The 27,066-nt window shown below is 43.6% G+C and overlaps 1 protein-coding gene across 3 annotated transcripts in view; it reads left to right on the plus strand.

Annotated features, from left to right (window-relative positions):
- The window catches only part of ccdc135 (coiled-coil domain containing 135), a 70,402-nt gene that overhangs the window by 28,855 nt on the left and 14,481 nt on the right, over positions 1 to 27,066 (plus strand). For all 3 annotated transcript variants that reach the window (XM_019887768.1, XM_019887770.1, XM_019887769.1), the window contains exons 5-14: positions 1,061 to 1,255; positions 1,319 to 1,450; positions 1,514 to 1,732; positions 5,574 to 5,699; positions 5,872 to 5,950; positions 9,779 to 9,907; positions 10,007 to 10,135; positions 15,179 to 15,402; positions 19,937 to 20,155; positions 20,234 to 20,344. In XM_019887768.1, the coding sequence (XP_019743327.1) occupies positions 1,061 to 1,255; positions 1,319 to 1,450; positions 1,514 to 1,732; positions 5,574 to 5,699; positions 5,872 to 5,950; positions 9,779 to 9,907; positions 10,007 to 10,135; positions 15,179 to 15,402; positions 19,937 to 20,155; positions 20,234 to 20,344 (1,563 nt within the window). The remainder of the gene's footprint in view (positions 1 to 1,060; positions 1,256 to 1,318; positions 1,451 to 1,513; positions 1,733 to 5,573; positions 5,700 to 5,871; positions 5,951 to 9,778; positions 9,908 to 10,006; positions 10,136 to 15,178; positions 15,403 to 19,936; positions 20,156 to 20,233; positions 20,345 to 27,066) is intronic.

Here is a 27,066-nt window from a genome sequence, read left to right on the forward strand (position 1 = left end):
GTGCATCACCTTGGTATATGCCACATTTGATGGACACTTGGGTAAGTGGCATGCCATTGGCTTCAAGTGGGGTTTTCCACATCCTCATCGAGTTCGCAACGAAGGCTCTTCGGGTCCTGTTCACCTAATACAACTCCAAGCATTCAGTGATCCATGTATGTGGCAGCGAGTCATAGGCTTTCTTGTAATCAATCCAGGCTGTGCACAGTTTGGTATGTCGGCACCTGCAGTCTTGTGCGACTGTTCTGTCAAACAGGAGCTGATGTTTGGCTCCTCTAGTATCTCTACCAATGCCCTTCTGTGCTTCGCTCATGTATTGATCCATGTGTCCACTTATCTTAGCCACAATGATGCCTTACATGAGCTTCCATGTTGTGGAGAGACAGGTTATTGGCCGATAGTTGGATGGGACTGCACCCTTTGAGGGATCCTTCATGATCAGGATCGCGCTCGGAACATATTTCCCAATTCGCCCACATTGAGGAAACGGGAATTCTGGTGTCTCATTAATTTTGTCAAACAAACAAAAAAATAGAGACAAAATTTTTGGAGTAGTCTGCAAAAAACAAAATCCGACTGTAACGGGCTATTAAGACCGTAGAGATGATAATCTGTTGCTCCCCTACCCACTCTTGACAACTTACTTACTGCAAGAACTAAGACGAGGGCTGGCAAAATTGTGTACTTTTGTGTTACGTCATGAATATTTTCCAGTGACCAGAGGCAAATTCCTTGTGTGATTTTTACATCCTTGGCCAATAAAGATGTTTTTGATCGTGATTCTGAAAAAAGTGGGTATGATGAGCCCACATGTGTGGGAAAAGTTGAGCCTTCACCTGACGTGACACCCCTTGTTTAATGTATGGATATTGAGCCCTCTCACTGGGAAGTTTGGGTAAACCCTTTCAGCAGGGAAAGTGTGGCTGTTAAGCCCCTTTCACCGTGAAAAGTGTGAGAGTTGAGCCTGTTCAGTTGAAAAAGTGGGGTGGTTGGGAAGGATTGCCTCAAAAAATCTCTGTTGAACCCTTTCATTGGTAAAGGTTTGTGTGTCTATGTGCAGCCCAGGTTCTTGTTCTCTGCCACCTCGGTGTTACGTAGTCAAACAGCGACATGTTTCGAGTATGCCGCATTACTGTGCAGTCTGCTGCTGGGCGCCAACTACGACGCTTACTGTGTTAGTGGCTATGCTAGCAAGGAGATGTGTCTGCTAGACCAAAGACTGCAAGACTGCCCCCTGCTGGATGCCCAGTCAAAGGTAGTAAAGTCTGGTCAGCATGTGTGCATGATGGGACACCGAGCTCTTGTTGGTGTGGTGCAGGCTGCAGCCTCTGACTTGCCGGCCGACATTGAGCCTGGGTTGAGATTTCAGCGCGAGCCCAAGAGTCGTTTCTTGACGCAACAGGCCAAGAAGAAACAGCAAGAGGCCGAAGCCAAAGCCAAGCAACAGGAGGTAACATGAAAACACATATTAGTGAGACTTAGCTTGTGCGTTTACAACATTTGATCCGAGCAGGAGATTCCGCAGCCACCTGCCGACCCCCTGCAGGGTTTGCGGGTCCACTGTTGGGTACTGGTGTTGGCTGGGTGCCGCAGCATCCAGGAAAACTTCTTTGTTGACCCGCTAACAGGAAGGAGCTACAGCACCACGTCTGTGCATTTTCTGGGCGTCGAGAGTGTGTGGAACAACCTGAACTACTATGTCAACATGCAGGACTGCAAGGACGGCTGTGCTGTAAGTGTCGAAAACCTCTATGACCTGCAAGGATATCCTTTTGAACTGGTGTAAAAAGTCCAAAACAGTTTTCAAACGCCATGATTTTTAATATATCTTTTAAAAGGAAGCACTGGAAAAAGTCCTCAGTCAAGCAAAAGCCATAAAATGTATTTGTCTCTTCATCCATCCAGGCATTGAACTTACAAATGTGCATGATCAAAGAATTGAATGCTGATTTCGTCTGATGGTTGCCAGCTAATTATTAGTAGCTCAACTGCTAGCGTTGATGTTGGCAGGCCTAACTTCTCTTGTCAAAATAGCTTCATCTTCGGAAGTCATGGCTGCCCATCAGCTGCACGTTTAACTGTGCGTTTTGGTCATTTTGTTACAATTTCTTTCTGTTTACTGCTTCTTCTTTTACTTGTTGGGAGATTCTGTTTCCTTCAACTTGCAAACCAAAGTTAGAAGCAGAGATGAAAGTTCTCCGGATTTTCCCGGAATTCCGGGTTTTTTAAATTGTCCTCAATTTTCTTCCGGGAAATTAAAGTGCCGAAAAATTATTCCGGGAATTCGTTGACAACATTGAATGAACACGCGTTTGAGTTCGTTGTTTTGCTTGTAGCGACACCATTCGAGCGAAGCGCGCCACAGCACTCGGTTGGTCTCTGCTGTACGTGCGTCAGCGCGAACATTACGCATGCAAGCGTCGTTTTGGTTTCAACCAATCAGCGCCGACGCAACCAACGTCAGATATCGAAGAAGCTCCGACTACAGCAAACGCAAGCAACGACAACCACCATTCCCCTACATTGGACTTTCGAAATTTCGGCGACAGCGGAAGCCTCAAAGTCCAGATAAATAATTGAATATTGAGTATTTGAGCGCTATATGTAAAGTTATTCGTGCATAATGTTCAAGCAGGTAGACAGACAAGCAGACTTACACGCGATAGACGCGAGTGTGAGGAACACGTTCAAGTGGTCATGGCTCGAAGAAAAGGACGTGAACGGATTTTTTGTCTGACTACATTCGGAAGGTCGACAAACCCGGTAAGTCACTTTGATTCTCTCCTCTTTCACCTCAAAAGGCTTTAAACAACAAAGCGTACGAGGGAGAAGACTGTCCGTGTTTTGCAATGTGCTGTGTTAAAATAAAATAAATTAATTAATTAAGGCGTTTTTCGGCGAATTAATTATACATATATATTTATTTATTTTTCAGGGATTTTCGGCAAAGTCCACTTTCATCTCTGTAGAAGGAAAACCTGGACTCGCACACATTTCTGCCATTTCTGATGGAGTAAATATGCTCAAAGCTAGCAGCAGGTTACCTAAAATCATGATTCTCGATCATATGATCATCAAGCCCCATTTATATTGCCGTTCGGAAGGTATTCACCGTGGTAGGGGGTTGACTGATACTCAGCAAAAACAAAAAACCAAAAACAAACCAAAAAAAAACGTCTCTCTCGGTCTCTCTCTCTCTCTCTCTCTCTCTCTCTCTCTCTCTCTCTCTCTCTCTCTCTCTCTATTTAAGCCAGCGGTCACCAAACCTTTTAGTGGCAATTTTCATGTGAAGACATATTTTGCGGGACCGGCATTGTAGGAACAAATAAAAAATGATGGAAAAAATATCACCAATTCCTATATTAGCTTCAGCGAGCCAAGTCGTATGCCGTATCCTGCTCAGTGCTACGACAGTCACAACACATTGCCATCTCTGATGATTTAAGTACTTATTAGCACATAGTGTCCCTCTCTTACTCTGTGTGGCTCTCCTACCTCTTGCCCTCCGCAACATGATTATCATCTGCTGGTTTTAACTGTCAATCAAACTTGGAAGGAGGAATGTTGTTGGTTGAACTGAGATTTACATGCAACATAATTACGGTAAAATCACGTGACTGATATCGTCCTCATTTCGGTAGTAATATCTTCAATGTTCATGTCTTGATTTGCATTTGATAAAGATACACCACTCAGCCCTCTTGCTGATAAATTGACAAAGTCGACCATGTGCAGCAATGGAGCTTCGGTTTCAGCACCCCTGTTGAAGGAACTACACTCATTTTCTTTTTACTGTCTGGCTCTTGGGGAAGGCAGACGTTTTTCTGCTCTGCTCCTGGTTGTCCTGATTCAAGCCTTGCAGTCAAGCTGGCCAAGTTGTGAAGTCAGGAGTTGGCAAGGAGTTGGGGAAAAGAAATATAAATGCAAAAAAGAAAAGGACAAGAAAAAGGAAAAAGTTGGTCTTGTATCTAGCATCAGATGAGTGGCTGTTGAAATCTCTGGCCCTCTTCAGATGTGCACTGGAGGGAGTTCTGGGAGTCTGGGGTGTCGGCTTCATGACAGTGCATGGGCATAGTTCTAGCCGCCGGCCTGGTCCTTGCAAGGAAAATGTTCAAGGGCCCCAGAGTGAGAGAGTCCAGCTGCGGGCACATGGCAAAAAGAGAGGACAAAAAAGGGCACAGTCCAGAAGAGGCCTGTCGTCATCTCGGGGAAACTTGGGAACCCCCTCCCCAGTCACATAAGTAAGATTTGGACGGGAGTGAAGTTAATAACGGCAACATCTTTGGTAATAACTATTTTGTGTAAAAAAAAAAAAAAAAAAAAAAAAGTTTAGAAACCTAAAAATGTTCCATCAATGAACCACTAATGATTCTGGAGAAAATAACGTGTAATTCAAAGCTGTAACTCTTGTCCAAACTGATTTGATTTGACAATGCAAGTTAAGGCACATAATCACGCAGGAGCACCACCCCATTTGCAAGAACTCGTAAAGTTCTTCTTGAGTTCTTCCTCTTGAGTGTCATGTGACTCTGGAATGCCAGCATCTTGAGATGGGGGCAGATCCTCTTCATCCTTAGAGAGAAACCCATCTCCCCTTTTTAGGCACACCAGTATCATCTTGATGATGATGACAGAAGTTCCTTGAGGCTTGTAAAGATGTTCAAACTGGAGACTGGTGATAATCATGACAGTACATTTGTTTTGAAATGTACAAAACGGTGAAATGTATCTTGCCTGGCCGGGTGCTCGGCACCCCTAAACCTCTGACCCTAGAATCACCACTACCAATGAAGAAATACTACGGTTGTGATTTTGTGGGCGGCACGCAATTCTCGCTGACAGCTCTCATCCATAATGAATGGAAAGGTCACTCTCATTCATTTGGCCGCCGCTCTGAGTCAGCGGCTTGTCGTCTTCGCTCAGCAACGTCCAAATCTCTCCGGGTGCCGCCCAAAGCCGCCAGCCCCAAGGTGGGGTCCACAACTGTCGTGCCGAAGTAGTGGCGAGGCTGCGCTCTGCAGCTGGAGACCTCTCACTGATGTGAATGGATCTGGCGAGCGGCTCATACGTTTGTGGACATTTTTACCCCAAGTTTTGACATTTCATCCATTAATACAAATGAAACTGTAAATAAGGTTCAGTGTTGCTGTAAAACTCCACCGTGTTTATTTTATACATAGAATTTTTATAATGTCCGGCGGGCGGCTCAGTTCCTGTCTCACTCAGTTACATGAGCGAGACAGGAACTGAGCATGTGCCACAGAGTTCCTTGCTACATAGCTATCGGCCGATCAGTTGACAGTGATGACAGGGCCCCACTCATTCCCAGATGGCCTATGTTGTAGAACCATTAATGTGATGGTTCTGAAAACTGCTGTTGCTGTCTGTAACTGCTCGGCATCAAAAAAGTCGAAAGGAAAAGCGACCACTTGGGACCAAGCAAGGCTGTCTCGGTGTGGAGAGGGGGCATGTTTTCGAAGCTGACATTTCTCCGTTCATCAAACAGGAAGTCAACTGCCCTGATTTAATGGAATTGTGTGTCTGTGTGTGTCTTTGCATGTGGGTGTGTGCAGGAGCTGCTATATGACCTGCATGACATCAAATTGTGGGAGCCCGTCCTGTTTGGTGTCATCAGTAAAAGACAACTGAGCATAAACCTCCTCAAGAGGAAAGAGATGAAAATGATGGGCATGACTTGGGTATGTGGTCTGTGTGGGTGTCTGTATTGTGCATGCGTGCATGTATGAGGCAAAAAAAAGATGTCAGAATGTGACATTGAAATACAAGAAAATGGAGACACAAGATTTTCAGAATGTAACACGAAGTACCTTCAGCGTCAAAGAAAAACATTGTGAAGATTTTTGTGTCAAGGAGGAAGAAGAGGAAGAGGAGGCCCGTGTCTTTGAGATGCCAAGATCCTGGGTCACTTCAATTAACATTTCCAAACAAGGTAACCAATGTCTCATCCCTCAAACAGTGCCCAGTGTTTGACAATTTCGACATGTTTTGTTCTTATTGAAAATAAAACACATCATGATGGAGACATCTACATTAACAATGAAGGTTGCTTCATGCAGCAGTAAGCAACCTGGGGATTATTCTGAATTCAAAACCATCAATCCAATCTCACATCAATCCTCCATAAAGTCAGCCTTCTTTCACCTTAAAAACATCTTCAGAGTCTTCTTACACTTCACTGACTCTATTGCCAAGATCCTTATCCACTCACTTCTTGTCTGGACAAGTGCAACTGAGTCCTGCCTAGCAAGGTCATGGACAGGCTCCAATACGTCCAGAACTCCTGCTAGTTCTAACCTGCTTAAAGCCTTACCAGCTTCCGAACTGTCTTCAAATTTATCTGAATGATCGATAGATCCCTGCACACTTGGCCCTACCGTATGGTATATCCCCACCTTTGTTGCTTTCCACACCTCTTCCTGGAAGCTGCCCTCATCCGATGCTGGCCTTTTCCCATCCCCAAAACAGATTTCTCAAATTTTCAGATTGAACAAAGTACCACACATAACAGTTTTCTTGATCAAGTTACATGTTCACGTAGGAACTGTTCCTGTAAATCACCTTAAGAACGCTCTCATCCATGGACGTCTGAAGTCCATGGACCGTTTACTCCTGGAAGTCATTTGAGCATTGTCCCTCAGAGTTGCTGTTTGGAAGTGTACTGTGCGAGGAATGGCTTGCATACTGTATATTAGGGCTGCAATTTAAGATTATTTTATAAATCGATTAATCTGTTGAGGGCGGCACGGTGTTCCAGTGGTTAGCTCAGCCTCACAGTGCAGAGGTCGTGGGTTCGATCCCAGCTCCGGCCTTCCTGTGTGGAGTTTGCATGTTCTCCCCGTACCTGCAAGGGTCTTCTCCGGGTACCCCGGTTTCCGCCCACATTCCAAAAACATGGATAACAGGCCAAAAACATGGATAACAGGTCAATGGAACACTCTAAACCTTGGTGTGCGTGTGAGCGTGTATGGTTGTTCGTTTCCGTGTGCCCTGCGATTGGCTGGCAACCGGTTCAGGATGTCCATCGCCTACTGCCCAAAGACAGCCGGGATAGGCTCCTGCACACGCCGTGACCCTTGTGAGGATAAAGCGGTTCAGATAATGGATGGATGGATTAATCTGTTGAATATTTTGTCAATCGATGAATCGGATTTAAAGTTTTAAGTTTTTAATTCCATCCCTTTTTTCAAAAACAAAACATTATTTCAAATTGACAGTGCAGAAAATGCACAAACTAATGATGATATGTAACAGATTTTGATCCCTAACATGTCCGAAAATAGACAAAAATGTTCAGTAAAGACAGATGTTAATAACTGCCCCATTATGATTCAACACGAACAAACACAGTCTGCTTTCATGCACGACTACAGAAATCTGAGAATATTTATTGTTGTGCGGGTGTGTGTGTGTGTGTGTGTGTGTGTGTGTGTGTGTGTGTGTGTGTGTGTGTGTTAGCGAGTTGTCTTGTTTTCAATAGGATCTCTGCGGAGAACGTGTGGCCAACAGTACACGAGCGTCATAGGCAGTGTCCAAATTCACAGACTGCATCCAGAGAAGGCTGCATTTTCGGCCACATAACGTCACTTTCACCGCGACTCGACAGCACGTGCTTTCCAAATCCGAAAATGATTATTTGCAGACTGGGTCTTTCGGCGCATAAACCATGGGAAACTTGGACATGTTTAATGTGAATTTGGACAGCACATGCAGTCGAGTTCCGATGGAATTTACATCATGCGACCATCGCAGGAAACAGCCTGTGAATTTGGACACACCCATAGAGTTAGAGAGCGAGAGATATCGAGAGAGAGGTGCTTTACAGTGAGTGAGTGTGTAGATATGATACAAATCATGTGAGATGGAAACATGGTATATTTTGTCTATTTTTGTAATGTTTGAGTCAATCTGTGTTTTAGTTTTCACAGTATGTGGCCTGGTCCTTTAGTAGAGTAGTTACAGTGTTTGTGTCGCCAACGCACATGACATACTAGTTAGAAGAAGAAAAAGGAGAAGAAGATCTGTCGGTCCTAAAGTTACAAACAATAATTTTAGTAGTGTTGAACTGTAATTGAAGCAGTGACAAAATGTTATTTCGTGATGACAGTAGTGCAGTTAAAATAACACTGATGGACTGACGTTTACAATTTGGTTCGGCTTAAAATAATAAAGCTTCACATGTTCTCAGTGTTGTTGACGGCAGAGTGCTGTTGGCCACGCCATGAGTTTTTCTCCCCTTCTGCCACGAGCAGTTACAGCTGTGTTATAAATTTGGAACACAGTGGATAAATGAAAGTGATCCACACAAAAGCCTTCATAGCCCAAGTGAGACTCTGCACATGGAATGGATTCATAAATACAGTAAATATTCTCTAGTGCGGACTCGTGTTTGCGCTGTCCAATTTGTCCTGATAACAGAAATTCCTCATTTGGGAAATGAGCATGGTACATGTCCTTTATGAACCTGCAAGTATGTTGACAAAATGCACGTGTAACAACACAATCAATAAAATACAAAAATATAATGTCCAAAAACTGTTTATATAACAAAAACTGCAATACAGGTGTATCCAAAAAAAATCACAACAGTAAAATACGTACAGTATTTTAATGTTTATTTTTTTCTGTCTTGGGAAAAAAATGTGTCTACCGGTATTTTGGATTGTTTTGGTGGATGCATTCTTTGGTTTATGACAATGTTTGCCTGCGTGTCATACAGTTTTCTTGCTAGTTGCAAGTAACTGTCCCGTTGATCACCGATGTCTGGTAATTTTTGTGCATACTGACGGATTTTTGTTGCCATTTGCATTGCTTCCTCGCTGGATGGTGGCTTGTCATCAGGAGTTGAATCGATGCCTTGTTTTTTTAAAGTTTCGTAGATTTGCGTCTTTCCGACTCCAAGTGTCTGCTGGATGTTTTTAACTTTGTGTCCAGCCTCGCTCAAACGGATGCATTTCACTCGCTCCGCTCCAGTCATTACAGTTCTTCTACGTTTCGATGCCATGATCTACACGATGTAAGTGAATAAAGTTAAAATCTTTCGCAATTGCAGTAAAACGCACGCCAATAAGTGCCGCGTTCTACCGGACGTTAAGTGAATAAAGTTAAAATCATTCACAATTACAGTAAAACGCACGGCAATAAAAACTCACTTACACGTCGTCGTTTCGAATCTGATGATCGAAAAACGCGAAGTGAAAATGTGTCTCAGCGTCATGTCTTTCCGTAGCATCGGGTGGGCGTTGCGTGTATTTAAGCTCCCGCGGCATGACGTCTCAATCCGGGTTACAGGTAGTGGAATTTCCGCTTACGTAAGTTCCGGTAACATGTAATATCGTAGTCAAAATGTTAATGCATAGGTTTTTGTTTCGGGTGAAGGAAATTCCTTTTCATAGAATTCCGGGGATGGGAATATTTACTGGATGATCCTGTCTTCAGTCATTTTAATTCAAGTTAAACCAAGCTCATATTTCCACTCCTCTGACTTGCGTGTCAGCGAAACTTTATCGAATAAATCCTGCACTCATGAAACTTTTTAAAAATTGAAACATGACACAGGTGTCATGACATCTTTAGTGAACTGGTGGTCTTTTAAGGAAATGAAATTAGCCTTCCTACAGAAATTTGAAGGTGTACTGTTTGTTCCTTTTGGGATGGAGGCCTGTTCCGTATTTGTTTTCATGTGACAAAAGTCAATCATGGCACGCTGCAGCGAAGTGTTGCGTGTCATTACGTTGTAATGCTTTGTTTTTGTGTTCAGACTTGGAGACTCGTTGGCCAGGAGGCAGGAAGTTGACTCGCTACAAGAAAGCAGAACTGGAGAGGTTTGCACCTTCCCTACGATTGGACGGTCTGGTAACCCGACTGAGCATCTACAAGGACCTGGACTGTGTGTGCATACACGCAAAGTGCATGTGTGATGATGCCATCACTTGTGTGTCTAGTGTAAGTGTGTGTGCGTGACTTTGTGTGTGTATGTTTTTTTCAGGTACAGAGGTTTTGACAGTCAAGGAGTGGTACCAGGACAGAAATGACCACCTAAGTGAGCGAGAAGTCAACAAACTGACAGGCATCACCACTGAGCGCTTTATACCTGGACGACATTTTCACCTCTTATGTAAGTTCTTACATCTCACACACACACGACCATCACGTGATCTTTTACCACTGTGCGACTTCTGAGAGAATCAAGCAGAGGCAGACAATCAACTCAACTGTATTTATAGAGCACTTTCAAACAAACACCGCCGAATACAAAGTGCTGTAAATGGGGCAAAAAGAACTCATACAACAACAAACAATAAAACAATAAATTAAAGGAAAGAGGTATAGGACTCTTCTCTGCAAATTAAACCGGTATAAAAACTCATTCATACCGCAGGCTATCATTTTAATCAAACAATTAGAGGGAGGCAGACAGACAAGCGGAAGGACATGAGTGTGGTGGGGGCGAGGGGGTGCATATGACTGTAATGTAGTGTCCAATGTGTGTAGAGCAGTGGTGGCCAACCCGCGGCTCACGAGCCGCATGCGGCTCTTTGGCTGGTTCAGTGCGGCTCCCAGGCTCTCACACGACAAGCATCGAAAACGCCTCGGCAGCAGCAATGCCATTCAAACAAGGCGCCAACTTCACAGAACATACTCCGTCAGCCTATCATCAATCCTGTTACTTGATTGACATAGAGGGCAACCAATCAGATGACTGCATCACCGCTCATGCGCAAACAACGGCACTGAGTGCTAAGCTAGTCAGCCAATTACCTCTGACTTTAAGGCAGGGGTGCCCACTACGTCGATCAGAATTGACCGGGAGCCAGCGAACTGGTCCCAAGTCAACCGCAAGGGGTGGGAGGAGGAAATGCGTGGGGAAAAAAAAGATTTGTTTGTTTGTATCTTGAGCTTTCATTCATTTTTGGCCCGTTCCGACTGTTGCTCATCGTGGTGTGCGTGCATATGTGCACGAGTGCACTGGTGGGCACCTGCATGAGTGCGTGCGAGCGTGTGTGTGTGTGTGTGTGTGTGTGTGTGTGCGCGCGTATGCTTGCACGTGTGCGATTGGGTCGTTCGTGAGAAGTTGGTCGCTTCAAAAGTCGATCTTTAGCCAAAAAAGTGTGTGTGTGTGTGTGTGTGTGTGTGTGCTGGCACATGTGCGATCGGGTCGTTCGTAAGAAGTTGGTCGCTTCAAAAGTCGATCTTTAGCCAAAAAAGTGTGTGTGTGTGTGTGTGTGTGTGTGTGTGTGCGCGCGCACGCGTGCGCGAGGAAGGGTATGATGTGGCTCTTTGCAGTAACTCAGTCAAAAAATTGGTTCTTTGTCTCTGACTGGTTGGCCACCCCTGGTGTAGAGTGCATACTATCTTGTCTTGCATGTAATTGTCCTAATTATGTTGTGCTGTGTATGTGTATGTTTTTTGCCCAATGTATGTAGCAGCACAGAGGGACTGTCCTCCGAGACAAGTTTCTCCTGTGGGAGACCTAATAAAAAGTCAAATCAAATCAAATCTAAAAACAAAGACAGTAGAAAACACAAAAACAGTTCAACTAAAAATCAAGTCTCATGCTGAGTCAAAAGTCAAAGAATAAAAATTAGTTTTAAGATGCGTTTTAAGGATGGGCTGCAAGACAATAGCTGCTGAATCTCAATTCCTCAAATCGTGTGCACGTGAATGTGTAGGCCTGGGGGTGTGCAATTTTACTAAATACCTCATGATATCTCTGACTGTATTTCAATTAGTCCGAAATAGTCCACATACTGTCATGTTAATCCCTGATTCATATCATTTTGTAAGACAACTTGGACTGTACCTTAACTAGTGCCGAATATCTAACATATTCTTATCACAATTTAAAAAAAAAAAATCCATTCCATAACGCTATCAATTTTAAACGTATGCGTGATTGTGTGTGGGTCTAGGGGAGTGCAATGTATTTATATATTTTTTATATTTTTATATTTCGTGACGCACTTGGGAGTGGAGGCTCCTGCAGAATTTCGTTGTAACAAGTGTGCAATGACAATAAAGTATTCATTCATATATTAAAGGTAAGGCACTCAGTTATTTCAGAATTGTTTTCTAACATGGTCATTAAATTTAATTAAATGGTTGCCCCTGCTGGAATAGTTGGGTGTGACAGCAAGTGCTCGTCAGCCAGTGGCGGTCATTAACGCACTGAAAGTTCGGTTCGCGCATGCGCAGTTATACTATGCATTCTAAAACGGTCACCTGTGTTAGGGTTTGTATGTGACCCCAATCGTATGACAACAGACTGGAATGGTGTTAGCCAAAACTTGACCTTGTTTAGTACAGCCTTTGCAAGGTCGACTCAGGGAAAACTGGGACTTAAAGTTCAGGGAGAAGCACGAGGAATCCACAAGGAAGTGTCTGTACAGGAAACGGAAACTTCAGGAGATGCCAACAGAGCTCACTGCAGGTGGTTATTGCACGAACTTGCACTGAGAACTGGTTTTGGAGCCAACTTTTACCAGGCCAAATGAACTGACAGGTGGGTGATGAGCTGGCGAGCCTCATATGTGAGTTGCAGAGCACCCTGGCTGAGAAGGCTGCTTGGCTGGCCCCTCCCTAACAACCTGTGACCCTTGAACTACACTGTATGAGTATAAGTTCTGGTGTCAACAGAGGTTCATCTCCTACAGAATGTTTTTGTGTAAACATGAGGATTCCTAGTGAGAGGGTGCTGTTGGCGGTCATTCTGGATTCATAGAACCATCGTTACAATTGTAACTTTTGTTCTATATACAAATTTCCCCAGTGTGGGACAAATAAAGGTTATCTTATCTTATACCATAGGTGTCAAACTCAGGTCGTGGAGGGCCGCTGTCCTGCATGTTTCCCAAGTCTCCCTGTTGCAGCACACCTGATTCAAATGATCAGATCATCAGCAAGCTCTGCGGAAGCCTGACATTGAACCTGTTCATTTGAATCAGGTGTGTTGCAACAGGGAGCACTTGGAAAACATGCAGGACAGCGGCCCTCCTGGATCTGAGTTTGACACCTATGTCTTATACGTTCTATTACAGCCCTACTTGACAGGGTTTGAAGAAAGACCGGCTGGTAAGTGCATCCCAAAAACGCAAACTCAGATAAATAACGAAAACAAAAAGATACTTATTATAGAAAAGCGAAAGACTGACAAAGTAGTAACAGAAATCACTGTGGCGACAAAAACCCAGGTAAATGTGTCAGATTCCGCTTACCCGCAGGACTGAATCGAAAAATTGTCCTGATTGGCTCTCCTCGAACGGGTCGAAACCCCACTTTATCCCCCACCTGCGGCAACTCTGAATCACAGGGAGACTGGGATTCTTACAAGCCGATTTTGAGAAAGACACGCCTCGGTTCCTAACCGTCTTTAATTTTACGAAGCCAATCTGGGCTACCTTCATTTATCTTATCGCCAATGAATCACCGTTGCAGATTTCAAGATTAATAAATAACCACTTCGTTTTGACGACGGCCCTCTCTCGTTTCGTCTGGTGCTGTTGTTAAGGACCCAGGCAATTTAATAATCCTGGTTTAGGATCATACGGATTTGTTTGTATTTTATGCTGGAGTAAAACATTTTAATGAATTGTTTAATAGATGGATAACACGACCCGATGTTAATGAGGTCATAGCCGTTCATTCAGTGAAGGAGGTTGAGTGGTACACGAATTAAATCCTGAAATGACTGAGGTCGATGATAATGCATTTTGTAAGATTTATTAAAATGAGTCATTCTGATAATATTCATTAATCAACAGTAAAACCCGCAAAACGCAAGAAATCCACAGTAATCATGAACATCACAAAATCATTGCGGTGATTATGTACCTTAAAATCCAATTGATTGGATGATAAAACCAAATAAAGTAAAAGATAAAAAGTGAATGTGACAGAAAGGTAATAAAATGATTATATGAGATTAAATAATAGTCTCTTGATGAGCCTGGAGGTTGATAGCGCCTAACACAGCCATTTTCTGAATATTAAAAAAATCGGAGATTGTGTCTAATTATTAAGGACCAGAAAATTAAATAGAATTTAAGTCATTCGGTTAGTTTTTTTCTTACAAGAATAGGTTCTTAATTTTCTTACCGAAGTAAGGGTTTGTAGTATCCTAGTCTGTATGGAATCTACACAGCATCAAGAAAAAAATCCTCCTTCTAAAGGAAAGAAAAAAAGAATAAAAAGCAAGAATCTGTACTTGCTCTTGGTCGTTCTCTCAGTTGGGACAAAAATTAGAAAACGGAAAAAAGTAAGACTCTGTGCTTGGTCTGCTGGAGTGCTGGGCAGAGTCTTTCTCTCAGCTGGCCCTGAAAGACAATGCATTGTTGTTTTTTGGGTTTTTTTACCTTGCCTCAAGTCAAGACGTGGAATCAAACTGAGGAGGCGCAATTGGAACTGGAATCATCCATCCAGCCATCCATCCATTTTCTGATCCGCTTCATCCTCACAAGGGTCGCGGGGCATTCTGGGGCATATTCCAGCCGTCTTCGAGCAGTAGGCGGGGGACACCCTGAACCGGTTGCCAGCCAACCGCAGTGGAACTGGAATCATTCAAATTTAAATGATGCCCAAACCTAGTAATACGTTTAAAAGGGGAAAAAGACTTGAGCATAAAAAGTCTCTCTCTTCTGCCCAGTCTGCCTCTCTTCTTTCTCTACATTTGATTGTCCTTTTCATTTTGTGTACAACTCCACTTCCAATTGACATAAGTTGTAACACTGTGAAGGTCCAGGAGAGGTGGAAATAGCAGTGGATCCAAGAGCGGATGGGGAGCAGGATAATTGTAGGATCACTTGGTCCGGGGGTGAAGGAGCAGCGGCAGGCTGGGCAGGGAGGCACTAGGAAGAAACGAGCAAGAGTAAGAAGTTGTACACCAAACAAGGGCAAGCATGTGCGCGAACAAAAGGCCTAGAAACCACTCGTAGGTCACGAATCATCTGGCACCCACTTGCAGATCAGCAGAGGTCTTATACACAGGTGGTGATTGCTGATCAGCTGCAGGTGTGGGAGCACCTAGGTCCAGCCTGAAAAATAGAGAAAGGACACAAAGTCCCAGGAAGTGGACTATCAAAATAAATGAGGAAGCCATAATACAAAACCCTAAGGAGTATCGTTTGACAGCACATCACAAACACACCACTAACTTTGTTTTCAGTTCACAGATTCACATCCGCTCAAACAGATGGCGTTGAGCACGAAATGGAATTCAGTGGCGCTCGTGTGGACGGGCTCGTGCGGCGCGTGGATACACCGGAGGAAATGACTGAGAACTTTAAAGGCCGTGAGGACTTCCTCTACTACAGACAAGTCATCTTCGATAGCGACATCCAGTTGCCAGAGGAAAGCACCGGCTCAGAGCCAGAAGAGAGACCTCTCCTGGTAACCCACTTCGAATGACATACAAGATACAGTCATAGTGTATATTGAACTTCCACTGTAGTTGGTTTGTCAATGAGTCAGTTACTTGGTGAGTCAGTTGACTGGTTTGGAAGTTAACAATAATAATAATAAAATAATAATAATAATTAAAAAAATAATAATCATATTAATAGGGCGGCCTGGTGGTCCAGTGGTTAGCGCGTCGACCTCGCAATGCAGAGATCTCTGGCCTCCCTGTGTGGAGTTTTTATGTTCTCCCCGGGCCTGCGTGGCTTTTCTCCGGGTACTCCGGTTTCCTCCCACATTCCGAAAACATGCATGGCAGGCTGATTGAACACTGTAAATCACAGATGTCAAAGTCAAGGCCCGCGGGCCGGATGTGCCCGAGAAGGTTTTCTATGGCCCCTGGGCTGATGTTGATTTATTGTTAGAACCGGCCCGCAGACCGCAGCAAGCCGGCAGCCCGCAGATCTTTTACATGCCCCAATACTACATTTCCCACAATGCAACGGTGACACACCAAGCAGTCGGCCACTTCGGTTCAATATTTATTGTTGTAGTAGTCGTTAGCGTAACAGTAAAGCTAACTTTCAGATAGCCATCAAAAATGGCAAAACGGAAGGTGGACACTGAGAACCGGGGGTTTCAAACAGGGTGGGAGTCAGAGTACATGTTCACGGAGGTAGCTGGAAAACTTGTGTGTCTTCTGTGCGGAGAAAATGTGGCCTTATTGAAAGAGTATAATCTGAGACGACATCATGAAACGAAACACGCGGACAAAAACAAGAATATGGACATGGAACAAAGGCTACAGAAGGTTGAGGAATTAAAGCGAAGCATCAAATCTCAACAGGCTCTGTTCAAAAAAGCCAAATCACACACTTTTATTTTAGCAAAAGAGATCGCTAAATCAGCCCGGCCACTTACGGAGGGGGATTTCATCAAAAACTCTATGCTTGAAGTTTGTGACGAAGTTTGCCCAGAAAAAAAGCAACTCTTTTTAAACATGAGCATGAGCAGAAACACCATTGCGAGTAGAGCAGTTGTACCATTCATCAAACAGCAGCTTATGAAAAGGGGAAAAGATGTCATCGCATATTCCTATGTTGTGAATGAGAGCACTGACGTTTGTGACGTTGCCTAGTTGTCAATTTTCATCAGCGGAGTGGACTGCAGCCTAAGCGTGACAGAGGAGTTTTTGGCTTTACGTCCTATGCATGACACAACTACAGTGCATGAAAAATATACAGCAGTGGGTGCTGTGCAGTTTGCCCGTTTCCTCCCCGACACAATGGCCCAGCTGCGTATCCAGGCTGCTCAAATGTTGTCGATGTTTGCCAGCACATACCTGCGTGAACAACTATTTTCTTTGATGAAGCTGAACAACACATCACACAGAAGTCGACTTACTGCTGAACACCTTCACTCAATTTTGAGGATTTCCTCTGCTCAGAGCCTGACCCCAAATATTGATGAACTTGTAGAAAAGATGAGACACCACCAAGTATCAGCCTCAGCCCCAAAGAAGTGAACATTACTGTGAAATCACATATGAAGAGTTTTTGCTCAGTTTAAATTTAAAAATTAAAGTTGATTTTTTTTTTCACTGCACGTTACTTCTCCTAGAAGAAAGTGTTTTGGTTAATAGACTTTTGCACTTTATTTTATTGTATTTCAATCCAATTATATTTTTAAAGTATTTTATTTGAGTGAATGATGACTTTTTTTTTTTTTCCTTAGAAGTAAATTTAGCCCACTTTTGCGAAAAGAAAAATGTGGGCTATTGATGGTGCCTTGAATAACACCGGCTTCTTTCATTTAATGTTCATTTTATGGAGATTTTTATAGAAAGGAAATTTATCTTTAGTGCCTGTTGAAAATTAAAGATGACTGACAGAGCCATCAGAAAACGTTGCTTTATTTATCTGATCATCTTGGAATATATTTGTTAGGTGGTCAGTAGGTTCAATTTGGTTCACTAAACTACATGAGGTGATTTAAAACTGTTTCAATGAACATTCGATCAGTCCGGCCCTTGGCTTGGAGCAAATTTTTTTATTTGGCCCTCCGTCCATATGACTTTGTGACACCCCTGCTCTAAATTGTCACTGGGTGTGAGTGTGAGCGCGGATGGTTGTTTGTCTCTGTGTGCCCTGTGATTGGCTGGCAACCGATTCAGGGTGTCCCCCGCCTACTGTTCGAAGACCACGGGGATAGGCTCCAGCACCTCCCGCGACCCTAATGAGGATAAAGTGGTTCGGAAAAATGAATGAATAACAATAGACGAGAGCTGTAAGCAAAGATAGAGGGCTGTTGCAAGCCTGGCAGCGTTGGGGTTCTTGCACGTTGGGCTACTGGCACATAAGACAAGAAGTCAATAAAATCCAAAAGCTTTGTCCAGGCCTGATGTGTGTTGTGATGTGAAGTTTCATGAGTATGGGCCCAGGTTTAAAACTAAAAATAATTCAGCATTACTTTTCTTTGAAAACGGCGACTCTCCACGGCAACAGTGTGCAACCAAACAAAAAGCTTTCGTTAACTTTTCATCTTGAACATGTTTAGATGAAACACAAAAATTCGAAGAGGATCGAATACATGCAGATATTCGGGTCACATACTGCATGATAGGTAAGGAATTGTCTCTGTCTTCTAACTTTCCCTTTAGAACGATCGTGATGCAGGGTACAAAGCTGTCATTCGGACCATTTCTATCGCTGGAAAGTTATTTTTGAATTTATTTAGGGGGTGTCATTTGATACTCCTTATATGGAACACCATCTACTGAGACACATCAGTGAATTTTTTGCTGAATGCGGGCAGCGAGGAGCTAATTTCCTGAGCCCAACACTGCCAGCAAAATACAAATAGTCTGAATAAATGTGTTGTTTTGTTCAGGTGGCGTGAGTGAAGTGATCTGAGGCAGCGTAACACTCAGCGAATCAATCGCCAACGTGACATACTGTACAACCATAATATTGTAATATGGAAACGTTTCTCGATTTAAAAGTGGCATCCATCCATCCACCCATCTAATTTCGAATCCGCTTATCCTCACGAGGCCACGGGTGTGTTGGAGCCTATCCCAGCTGTCTTTCGGGCAGTCGGCGGGAGACACCCTAAACCGGTTGCTAGCCAATCGCAGGGCACACAGAGACGAACAACCTTCCGCGCTCACACTCACGCCTCGGGACAATTTAGAGCAGGGGTCCCCAACCTCCGGGTCGCGGACCAGTACCGGTCCGGCCCGCACAGAAAGAATAAATAACTTACATTCCTTCCTTTTTATTAATTTCGGAATCTGAAAGATGTTTTATTTTGAAAAATTACCGGATTCTCTGTTATATCAGTCTACAGCAGGGGTGTAGGGTCCTGGAGTGCTGCTGTCCTGCATGTTTTCCAAGTCTCCCTGTTGCAACACACCTGATTTAAATGATCGGATCAGCAAGCTCTGTGGAAGCCAGACATTGAACCTGTTCATTTGAATCAGGTGTGTTGTAACAGGGAGACTTGGAAAACATGCAGGACAGCGGCCCTCCAGGACCTAAGTTTGACATCCCTGTACAGTATGTCACTCTTGACGCAGTTGAATTCGCGCTTCTCGCTCACGTGATAGGAAATGAAACCCAGGAGCTAGCAAAATGAATAAAAAACAAACGTCTTTGAAAAGTTTTTTCGGGAAGGGGAAAAGGCCCAGACAGGAGACAGAAGAGGAGCCTCTGACTTTCAAGAAAGAGAAGGCGACATTTCATAGACAGGATCAGGAATCCAATTTCAAATACAGCTTTATCTGAACGGGAGATTCACACGCACCAAGCCTCCTCTGCATAATAAGCGGCGATGGTGAGTCGTATTTTTAATGCACTTTTTATTTGCGGCGTATCTTATTTTGAAGGCACGTTTAAATGTTACCATAGCGGCCAGAGAATGTTGCGGCCAGATAGGACCTTCCTCGTGTCATGATTCATGTTTATTATTATGTTTCGAAAATACCACACTTTTCATGCAGGTCATATCATATTATATTGTTGTAGCTATCTGGCCTTAAAGGCCGGTCCCTGAAAATATAGTCTGACATGAAACAGGTCCGTGGGGCAAAAAAGGTTGGGGACCTCTGATTTAGAATATTCCATTAACTTGCCATGCATGTTTTTGGAATGTGGGAGGAAATCGGAGTACCCGGACAAAACTCACGCAGGCACAGGGAGAACATGCAAACTCCCAACAGGAAGCCCGGAGGCTGAATCGAACCCTCCACCTCTGCACTGTTTGGCCGATGTGCTTTTCGGGCTGATCACATGTCGTGTCTCTCATTAGTTTTACAGTCCGATACGTTGCTAACCGCACTTAGCCTCTGTGTGTTCCCTATTGGTTTCAAGATATTAACAAATGAATGCGAATGTGAATAACTGTGTTCAAGAAATGGACAATGTGAGTGTGTGTGTGCGTGTGTGTGTGTGTGTGTGTGTGTGTGTGTGTGTGTGTGTGTGTGTGTGTGTGTGTGTGTGTGTGTGTGTGTGTGTGTGTGTGTGTACAGCAAGTGTTGGAGCGTTTCCACAGAAATCCAAATAAGGATGCGAATGACGATGTTGCTGAGCGAGTGTTTGTGGCTTCGCAAAGAAGGATAGAGGTGAAATACCATCTGGAGGAGCAGCGCTTCGTGCCGTGCAGGAGGACCTTCATCAAGCCGCGAGAGTCAAAGGACCAGCAACACAAGGCCGAGGACTTCAGGGCTGACATGGTTTCCGGCTTCCACGTACGCTTGCCCAACCTAGTGTGTTTGTCAGTCAGCACTTAGAAGTGGAGCACGGTGACATTGTTTTTGTTTATTTAGGTGGATCCTGCCCAAAAGCCCCTCAACACACTGGCTCTCTACGACCTTCTCTCAGACCTTGTCAAAGCTGAGAAGGACGTGGCTCTCCAGATCAAGAGCTCCAAGAAAGAGGTGAGAGCACATTATTTGTCTTCAACATTTCTTCATGTTCTCCATCACCATCACATGACCACATGACATTCGTATCTGTGTGTGTGTGTGTGTGTGTGTGTGTGTGTGTGTGTGTGTGTGTGTGTGTGTGTGTGAGAAGTCCGCCTCCGGGTTCGATTCCGCCTTCGGGCTTCCTGTGTGGAGTTTGCATGTTCTACCCGTGCCTGCGTGGGTTTTGACTGGGTACTCCGTTTTCCTCTGACATTTCACAAACATGCATGGCAGGTTAATGAAGTACCATAAATTCTGGGCTACAGACCGCACTTAATTAAGAGCCGCATGCTCAGATTTATGAAGAAAAAACAATTTTGTAATTATATGTGCCGCAACATATTATAAACCGCTGGCCAATGAGTAGGCGGGGGTTTGCTTCTGCGTCCCTGCCGCCTGAGCACCTCCGGGTGAGCCCGCGGACGCGGTCCCCCGCTGAACCCCCGCAGAAAAAAAAGCAACAATTTCTTAAGGTTAAAATAATCTCCATATTTTTATGAGCATGATAAATGCATTTGCACAACGAAATTACACTGAAACACATAATAAGAGGCCAGACAAAGAGAGATCTTGATGCGCATTTGCGTAAATACGAGGAGAAATACTGCAGCCCACTAGGCTTTAAATAGAATAATGCAAATCATATAAATGGGAAAAGATATCTGAAATTATTTCTCTCGTCAGCCGCTTAAAAATGATCATCGGTGGCAGCTTTAGGCCCGATGCTGCGCAGCTCAAAACACAGCTAAAATGTGTTCTCTCGTGGCCGCTTGTTTTTAGTATGACGGAGGAGCCCCCATTTTTTATTAACAGTCCGAGTGAGAGGCAAATCAAATGTGCATGGGTCTTTTTAGTTGTCTTTTTACACTGGCTCAGTTCTTCTTGCCGGAGCCTCCACCTTCGCACCATCGACTCGTCTATGCCAAGATTACGGGCAGCAGCTCGATTTCCTTCTTTAACTGCCAGAGTGATCGCTTTTAGTTTAAAAGCTGCATCATATGCTTTTCATCTGGTATTTTCCATGTTGATCAGGGTTAGAAGAAAGACTGAAATAAGGAAGTTGTGATTACCGGTAATCATACAATTTCATTGGACCCCTGTGTACTACTCATTCATTTTATTGGTCGACTGTTGCCAGGTAACACATTTTTCCCCGCTACCGCGAGAAGAGCGGAAGTTGTGATTAGTCATACAATCTCATTGGACCTCAGTGAACTACTCATTCATTTTATTGGTCCATGTTTTTCCCGCGATGGAAAAAAAATAATTAAAAAGCCGCTTCATATTACACGCCGCAGTGTTGAAAGTGTGGAAAAAAAGTAGCGGCTTGTAATCCGGAATTTACGGTACTCCCTAAATGTAATTGTGAGCGCGAATGTCTGTTCGTCTATGTGTGCTCACCGATTCGCTGGCAACCAGTTCAGGGTGTCCCCTGGCCCACTGCCCGATAAAGGCTGGGATAGGCTCCAGCATGCCCACGACCCTTGTGAGGATAAGCGGATTAGGAAATGGTTGGATGGATAGATGGATGGGAGAAGCAGCGGTAGTAGCAGTACATGTGGGCCATGGCCTACGCCAGTGGTCCCCAAACTTTTTCCTGTGAGGGCCGCATAACCTTTCACTTTGTGATGGCAGGCCGGGGTCATTTTGTAACAGAAAAAGTGTGACTGCAAGAGTACTTAAATGTAAAAATGTATTGTTTTCCAGAAACCCACACAAAATCAAATATCCTTTTCTGGATTTTTCACAGAACAAAAATCAGGAAATACATAATAAGACTATTAACGAAATAAATAATAACTAAACAACCCTCCACGGATTCTTCACAGAAAAAAAGCCAGGAAATAAATTACACCATTTATGAAATAAATAATAGTCAAACTTTGCTCTGATGAAGTTAATGCATGCCACCACAACCTTCATGACAGAATTTTAAGTCATTACTTTGCAGCACAGTGCTTGCTGGTGTATTCGGCAGTGAATTTGAATCCCCGTTCATCTCCCACTTCATGCGTCCTATTAGACCCCCGAGACACGCCCACCATACTCGGAGCCTCGTCAGTTGTGTTGCTGGCTAGCTTTGACCAGTCCAGGTCTAACTCTTCCAGAGTTTGGTGCACTCTGCCGAAAATATCCCTCCCCGTCGTAATCCCTTTGAGACTTTGGAGGGCTGCCAACTCCTCGCACATCTCAAAGTTTGCGCTAACTCCACGAATAAAAAATAGCAGTTGCGCTGTGTCCTGCACATCCGTGATCTCATCCAGTGCGAATGAAAATAATTCTTTCGTCTTCTGCTGCAACTGGGCATATACATTACCCGCGATTTCTTCAATACGTCTGGTGATTGTACTCGCCGAAAGACTCATGCTATTCAAGACATCTTTCTTCTCGGGACACACCTACTCCGCGACAGCATTCATGCATTTCTTGACTAACTCTCCTTACCGCTGCTTGCTATCAGTTGAGCAACACGAAAGCTTTTTCGAACAGATGACTGGCTCAGCTAAGCTTGGCGTACAAATGTATTTTGCTGAGCTAACATTCCACTTTTTAGTTTTGATAGTTTGCTCGCAATTGTCCTTGCAGGCTCTCGTATTTGTCGTTGTGACGGGATTCATAGTGTCTCCGCAGATTGTATTCTTTGAATCTCGCCACTGCCTCCTGACAAATGAGACAGCCAGCGTTTTCTTTGCATTGAAAAAAAAATAAAATAAAAAAATAATTTGTTCACTTTGTATTAAATTCTATGCATTCCGAATCGGGTTTAGGATTTTTTTTCTGGGGTTGGCAGATAACGACACAGACTGCAGAAAGGTGCAACAAATGTCATGTTATAGTATATGTGTTTATGAAATAGTTACTAATTAATAGTTAATAATGAAAAGAGTTCAGAACTAAGGAACATTTTATTGCAAAAGCCCAACTTTATTATCAAATAAAAATCCACATCGATGAAAAATAAATCAAAGTATTCTCCGGTATTGTTCAGGGGGGCCGAACCAAATGCAGAAGCGGGCCGGATTCGGCCCGCGGGCCGTAGTTTGGCGACCACTGGACTACTCATGGAGGCCCTTCAGAGAATTTCAGACAGTCAATTTTCATTGCACCTTGGCACTGCTAATGTAAAGGATATGCAGTTTGTCTCAAGTCTGTTGGCCCTCTGGGGGCCTATGCTCGCTCGGGGGCCCCAAAGAAATTACCTGTCTTGCCTAATGGGAAGCTACGCCTCCAGGGAACGGAAAGAGTTTCCATATAGATTCATTGTAGTCCACTCAAGCAACTCAGCTGTATTCACCACCACGAACTAAGACCTGAGCCTGGCGGGTGTGTTTCTGTCAGTCCGCAGTGAAAACGGGGGTCTCTTAATGACGGATTGACAGGTCTGTGCTGAAAGTTCATCCAGTCTCTGTCATGTATGTTTTATTGCAAGGGTGTCAAACTCATTTTTGTTGCGGGCCAGATTTTAATTACAGTTTCCCTTGGAGGGCCGTTGCGACTGAGACCATACAAAGAAGTCAAGAATAACGGTTTATTCATCTATTGTTTAAGTTACTGTAATGAGGGGTTTGGTAACAAGAAAATGCTTAAAGTGTCACTTATTTATTGCAAATGAGAATTAGAAATTTTGGATTTTAGTAACCATCATGAAAGTTGACATCTTTGATTTGCTTTTGCAGGCCACATAAAGTGATGTGGTAGGCCAGATCTGGCCCCCGGGCCTTGAGTTTGAGACCTTGGTTTATTGCATTATTTGTGTGGAAATTCGTAAATGAAGTGTTTTTCTTGTCCAGTGAATATTATTTTTCAGGTTCATGAGTTTTTGGTGAGGTTTTACAACTGTATGTTTTCTCACAGTGTGTTGTCAGGGTTCTGTTCTTCCTCTGATGTGTGGAAATGTTAGTATGTCTTTATTTTTGGTGTTGACTTATTGTTTGTGTTCCACTTTACTCTTTTTTTTTCCATTCTGTTCATTTTGTCTGGCTTGTTGCTTTCTTTTGTTAATGCGCCATCTGAGATATTGGCAGAGTGTGAGAGTGTATTGTATGAGTGTATTGTATGCTGGTTTGGTTGTGGCATGTTCTGACTACTGAGAGGTTGGGTGCTGTGGAAGTTTGTGAAGTATAGAGGAGGTACTACTCATTATGCGTGGGGTTTGATGTGATTTTAACACTGCTGTTTTCATTGTGGCTTATTAATAAATCCAAGAAAGATATGGTTCGGTTTGTTTCCCCTTTGTGTGTAAATTAAAACCTGTACTGTCTACTGTGTATTATTCAGAGGATCTGTGAGTTATTGTGTGGGTCCAGTCTTTATTTCAAACATGTCATCTATGAATAGTTAGTTATGTATAGTGTAGTTTACATGACGAGGGTCCGGTTTGAATGGCTTTGTTTTCTGAAGTCCTCCATCAGAATCAGAATCAGAATCATCTTTATTGGCCAAGTATGTAGAACACACAAGGAATTTGTCTCCGGTATAACACGCTGCATTAGTATCATCATAAACAAGGACATGACAAATAGGTATGGAAGGAGATTTCGTAATGTAAGTGAACCGTAGTGCGGTGGTACCACCCAGTGACAACTGTGAGACAATGTGCAAAGTATCAAGCAGAGCTAAAGTGATCAGTGGTAGAATACAATACTATGACAGTTGTACAGTTGGTGCAGAAAATCATTGAACCATTTTAGAGTGACCAGTAGCAGTATTTGTTTTACAAGAAGAGTGACTACGTCAGTGACTGTTTAGGGAGTTAATGGCTAAAGGGAAGAAGCTGTTTAAGTGTCTGCTGGATTTGGTGCGCATGGATCTGTAGCACCTGCCTGAGGGGAGTAGCTGGAAAAGGTGTTGGGCAGGGTGCGGGGGATCCAGGAGGATTTTCCGTGCCCTTGTTTTGATTCTTGCAGTGTGCAAGTCCTCAAGAGTGGGTAAGGCGGTGCCAATGATTTTTTTCCGCCGTCCTAACTGTCCGTTGAAGTCGGATTTTGTCCTTTTTTTTCATGCAAAAAAATGATTGCAGATCGTGGATCTCGAATGGTGAAGCCTTCTTTTTATCTGTGTCTCGTTTCAGTCTTTCTGTGAGTGTGCAATGCGACATCTGGGATTTTTGCGAACAATAAAATTACATCATGTGATGACATTTAAGCCCTTTTTGACAGTTCTTGTGAGTTCTTGAAACTGTGTCTGGTTTGTCCAAGCGGGGCTGATGATTAGAACCAGAGCTTTTGACAAGTTATACTGTATGTAGGTGATGCTATGCTATGCTCTTTGGCGAAGTAGTGTGTATGTCTCTTGTTTATTTTGGGGATTCCACATATCTGGTGGACGATGGCAGCTTTAGGTATGAAATGATTGCACTTGTCCCATGTTACTTTGTTGGATTCGAGGAGTGTGTAATCTTTTCAGTGTGCTCTTCTTTTCTACCTTGGTTTCAATATTTCAATGTCTTGTGGCAGGGTCAGAGATGAAAGTCCTCCGGATTTTCCCGGAATTCCGGGTTTTTCACATTTTTATGAAAATCTCTCCGGAGAATTGAGGAAAATTTGTCTAAATTTAATCCGGATATTAGTTGCCAACATTGAACGAAGACGCGTTTGAGTTCGTTGTTTTGCTTTCACGAGCGTAGCCATGTTGAGACACTAACACTAGTAACTGTAGAGATTTTCGTCTCTTTATCAACACATTTGCTAAACCCTAGTGGAACGAATAAAAGACACCGTGGACAAGACAGTTGTCGTAAAAAATATATTCGGACAAAAAGGGAAACACACTGATTGGCAGAAAAACGTGTCCGTCCGACTTCGAGTGTCGTCTCGGCGAGCTTAGCTTAGCTGTTGTTGTGTGTGACGTCGGATGTGTGACGTCGTTGCGTCGGCGCTGATTGGTTGAAATCAAAAGACGCGCTTGCGTACATGTTCGCGCTGACGCACGCACAGTAGAGAGCAGCGGACTAGCTCGAGTGGCGTCGCCACACCAGTAATACCCTCGGCTCGCATTCTCATGGCCTCGCCATATCTCGGAGATTTCAAAATTTCGGCGAGAACGGAAAAAGCCTGTCTTTTGGAACGAAATCTAAGTTGAACAAGACTGGATAAACATTTACATCTTTTATATTGCTGTTCCTGAAGAAGTTACATTAGCGGACAAATTTCCATCATTGACAAATCTTTTTTTAAGAGTGGACGGGGAAAATTTAAGGCCGTCCGTCATTTTGACGGGTTGAAAATTGAGCCAATCACCACAGCAGCAGTACGTCCTTAAGAATCGAGTGCGGCACTTGAAGAGAGACTTGAAGAGACAGAAGCAGCGAGACCAAAAAGAACAATGACGGCTGGATCATAAAGATGTGAAGGAGTTTTTTGAATTGTCATTGCGAGAGTTTAGTACAGTACGTGTTGTAATGACGCCGCTTCTGTTTTTTGCAAACCACGGTCTCTCGTGGCCAAAACTATTCACGGCCTCGAGAAAAAAAAAAGGAAAGTCAGCGAGAGAGAAGCCTGATTGACATTTTTAGGCCCGACCCGACCCGAAATTCGGGCAGCCCAATCTTACCTATAGTGTACATGTATGTATGTATGAATGTACATATATATAGATATATATATCTATAGATAGATAGATAGATATATCTATCTATATATATATATAGATAGATATATATATAAAAATCCTCGTCTCACCCCTCGGTGGGG

The sequence above is a fragment of the Hippocampus comes genome, unplaced genomic scaffold, assembly GCF_001891065.2.
Source record: "Hippocampus comes isolate QL1 unplaced genomic scaffold, H_comes_QL1_v1.1 scaffold245, whole genome shotgun sequence".
NCBI classification, from domain to species: Eukaryota; Metazoa; Chordata; class Actinopteri; order Syngnathiformes; family Syngnathidae; genus Hippocampus; species Hippocampus comes.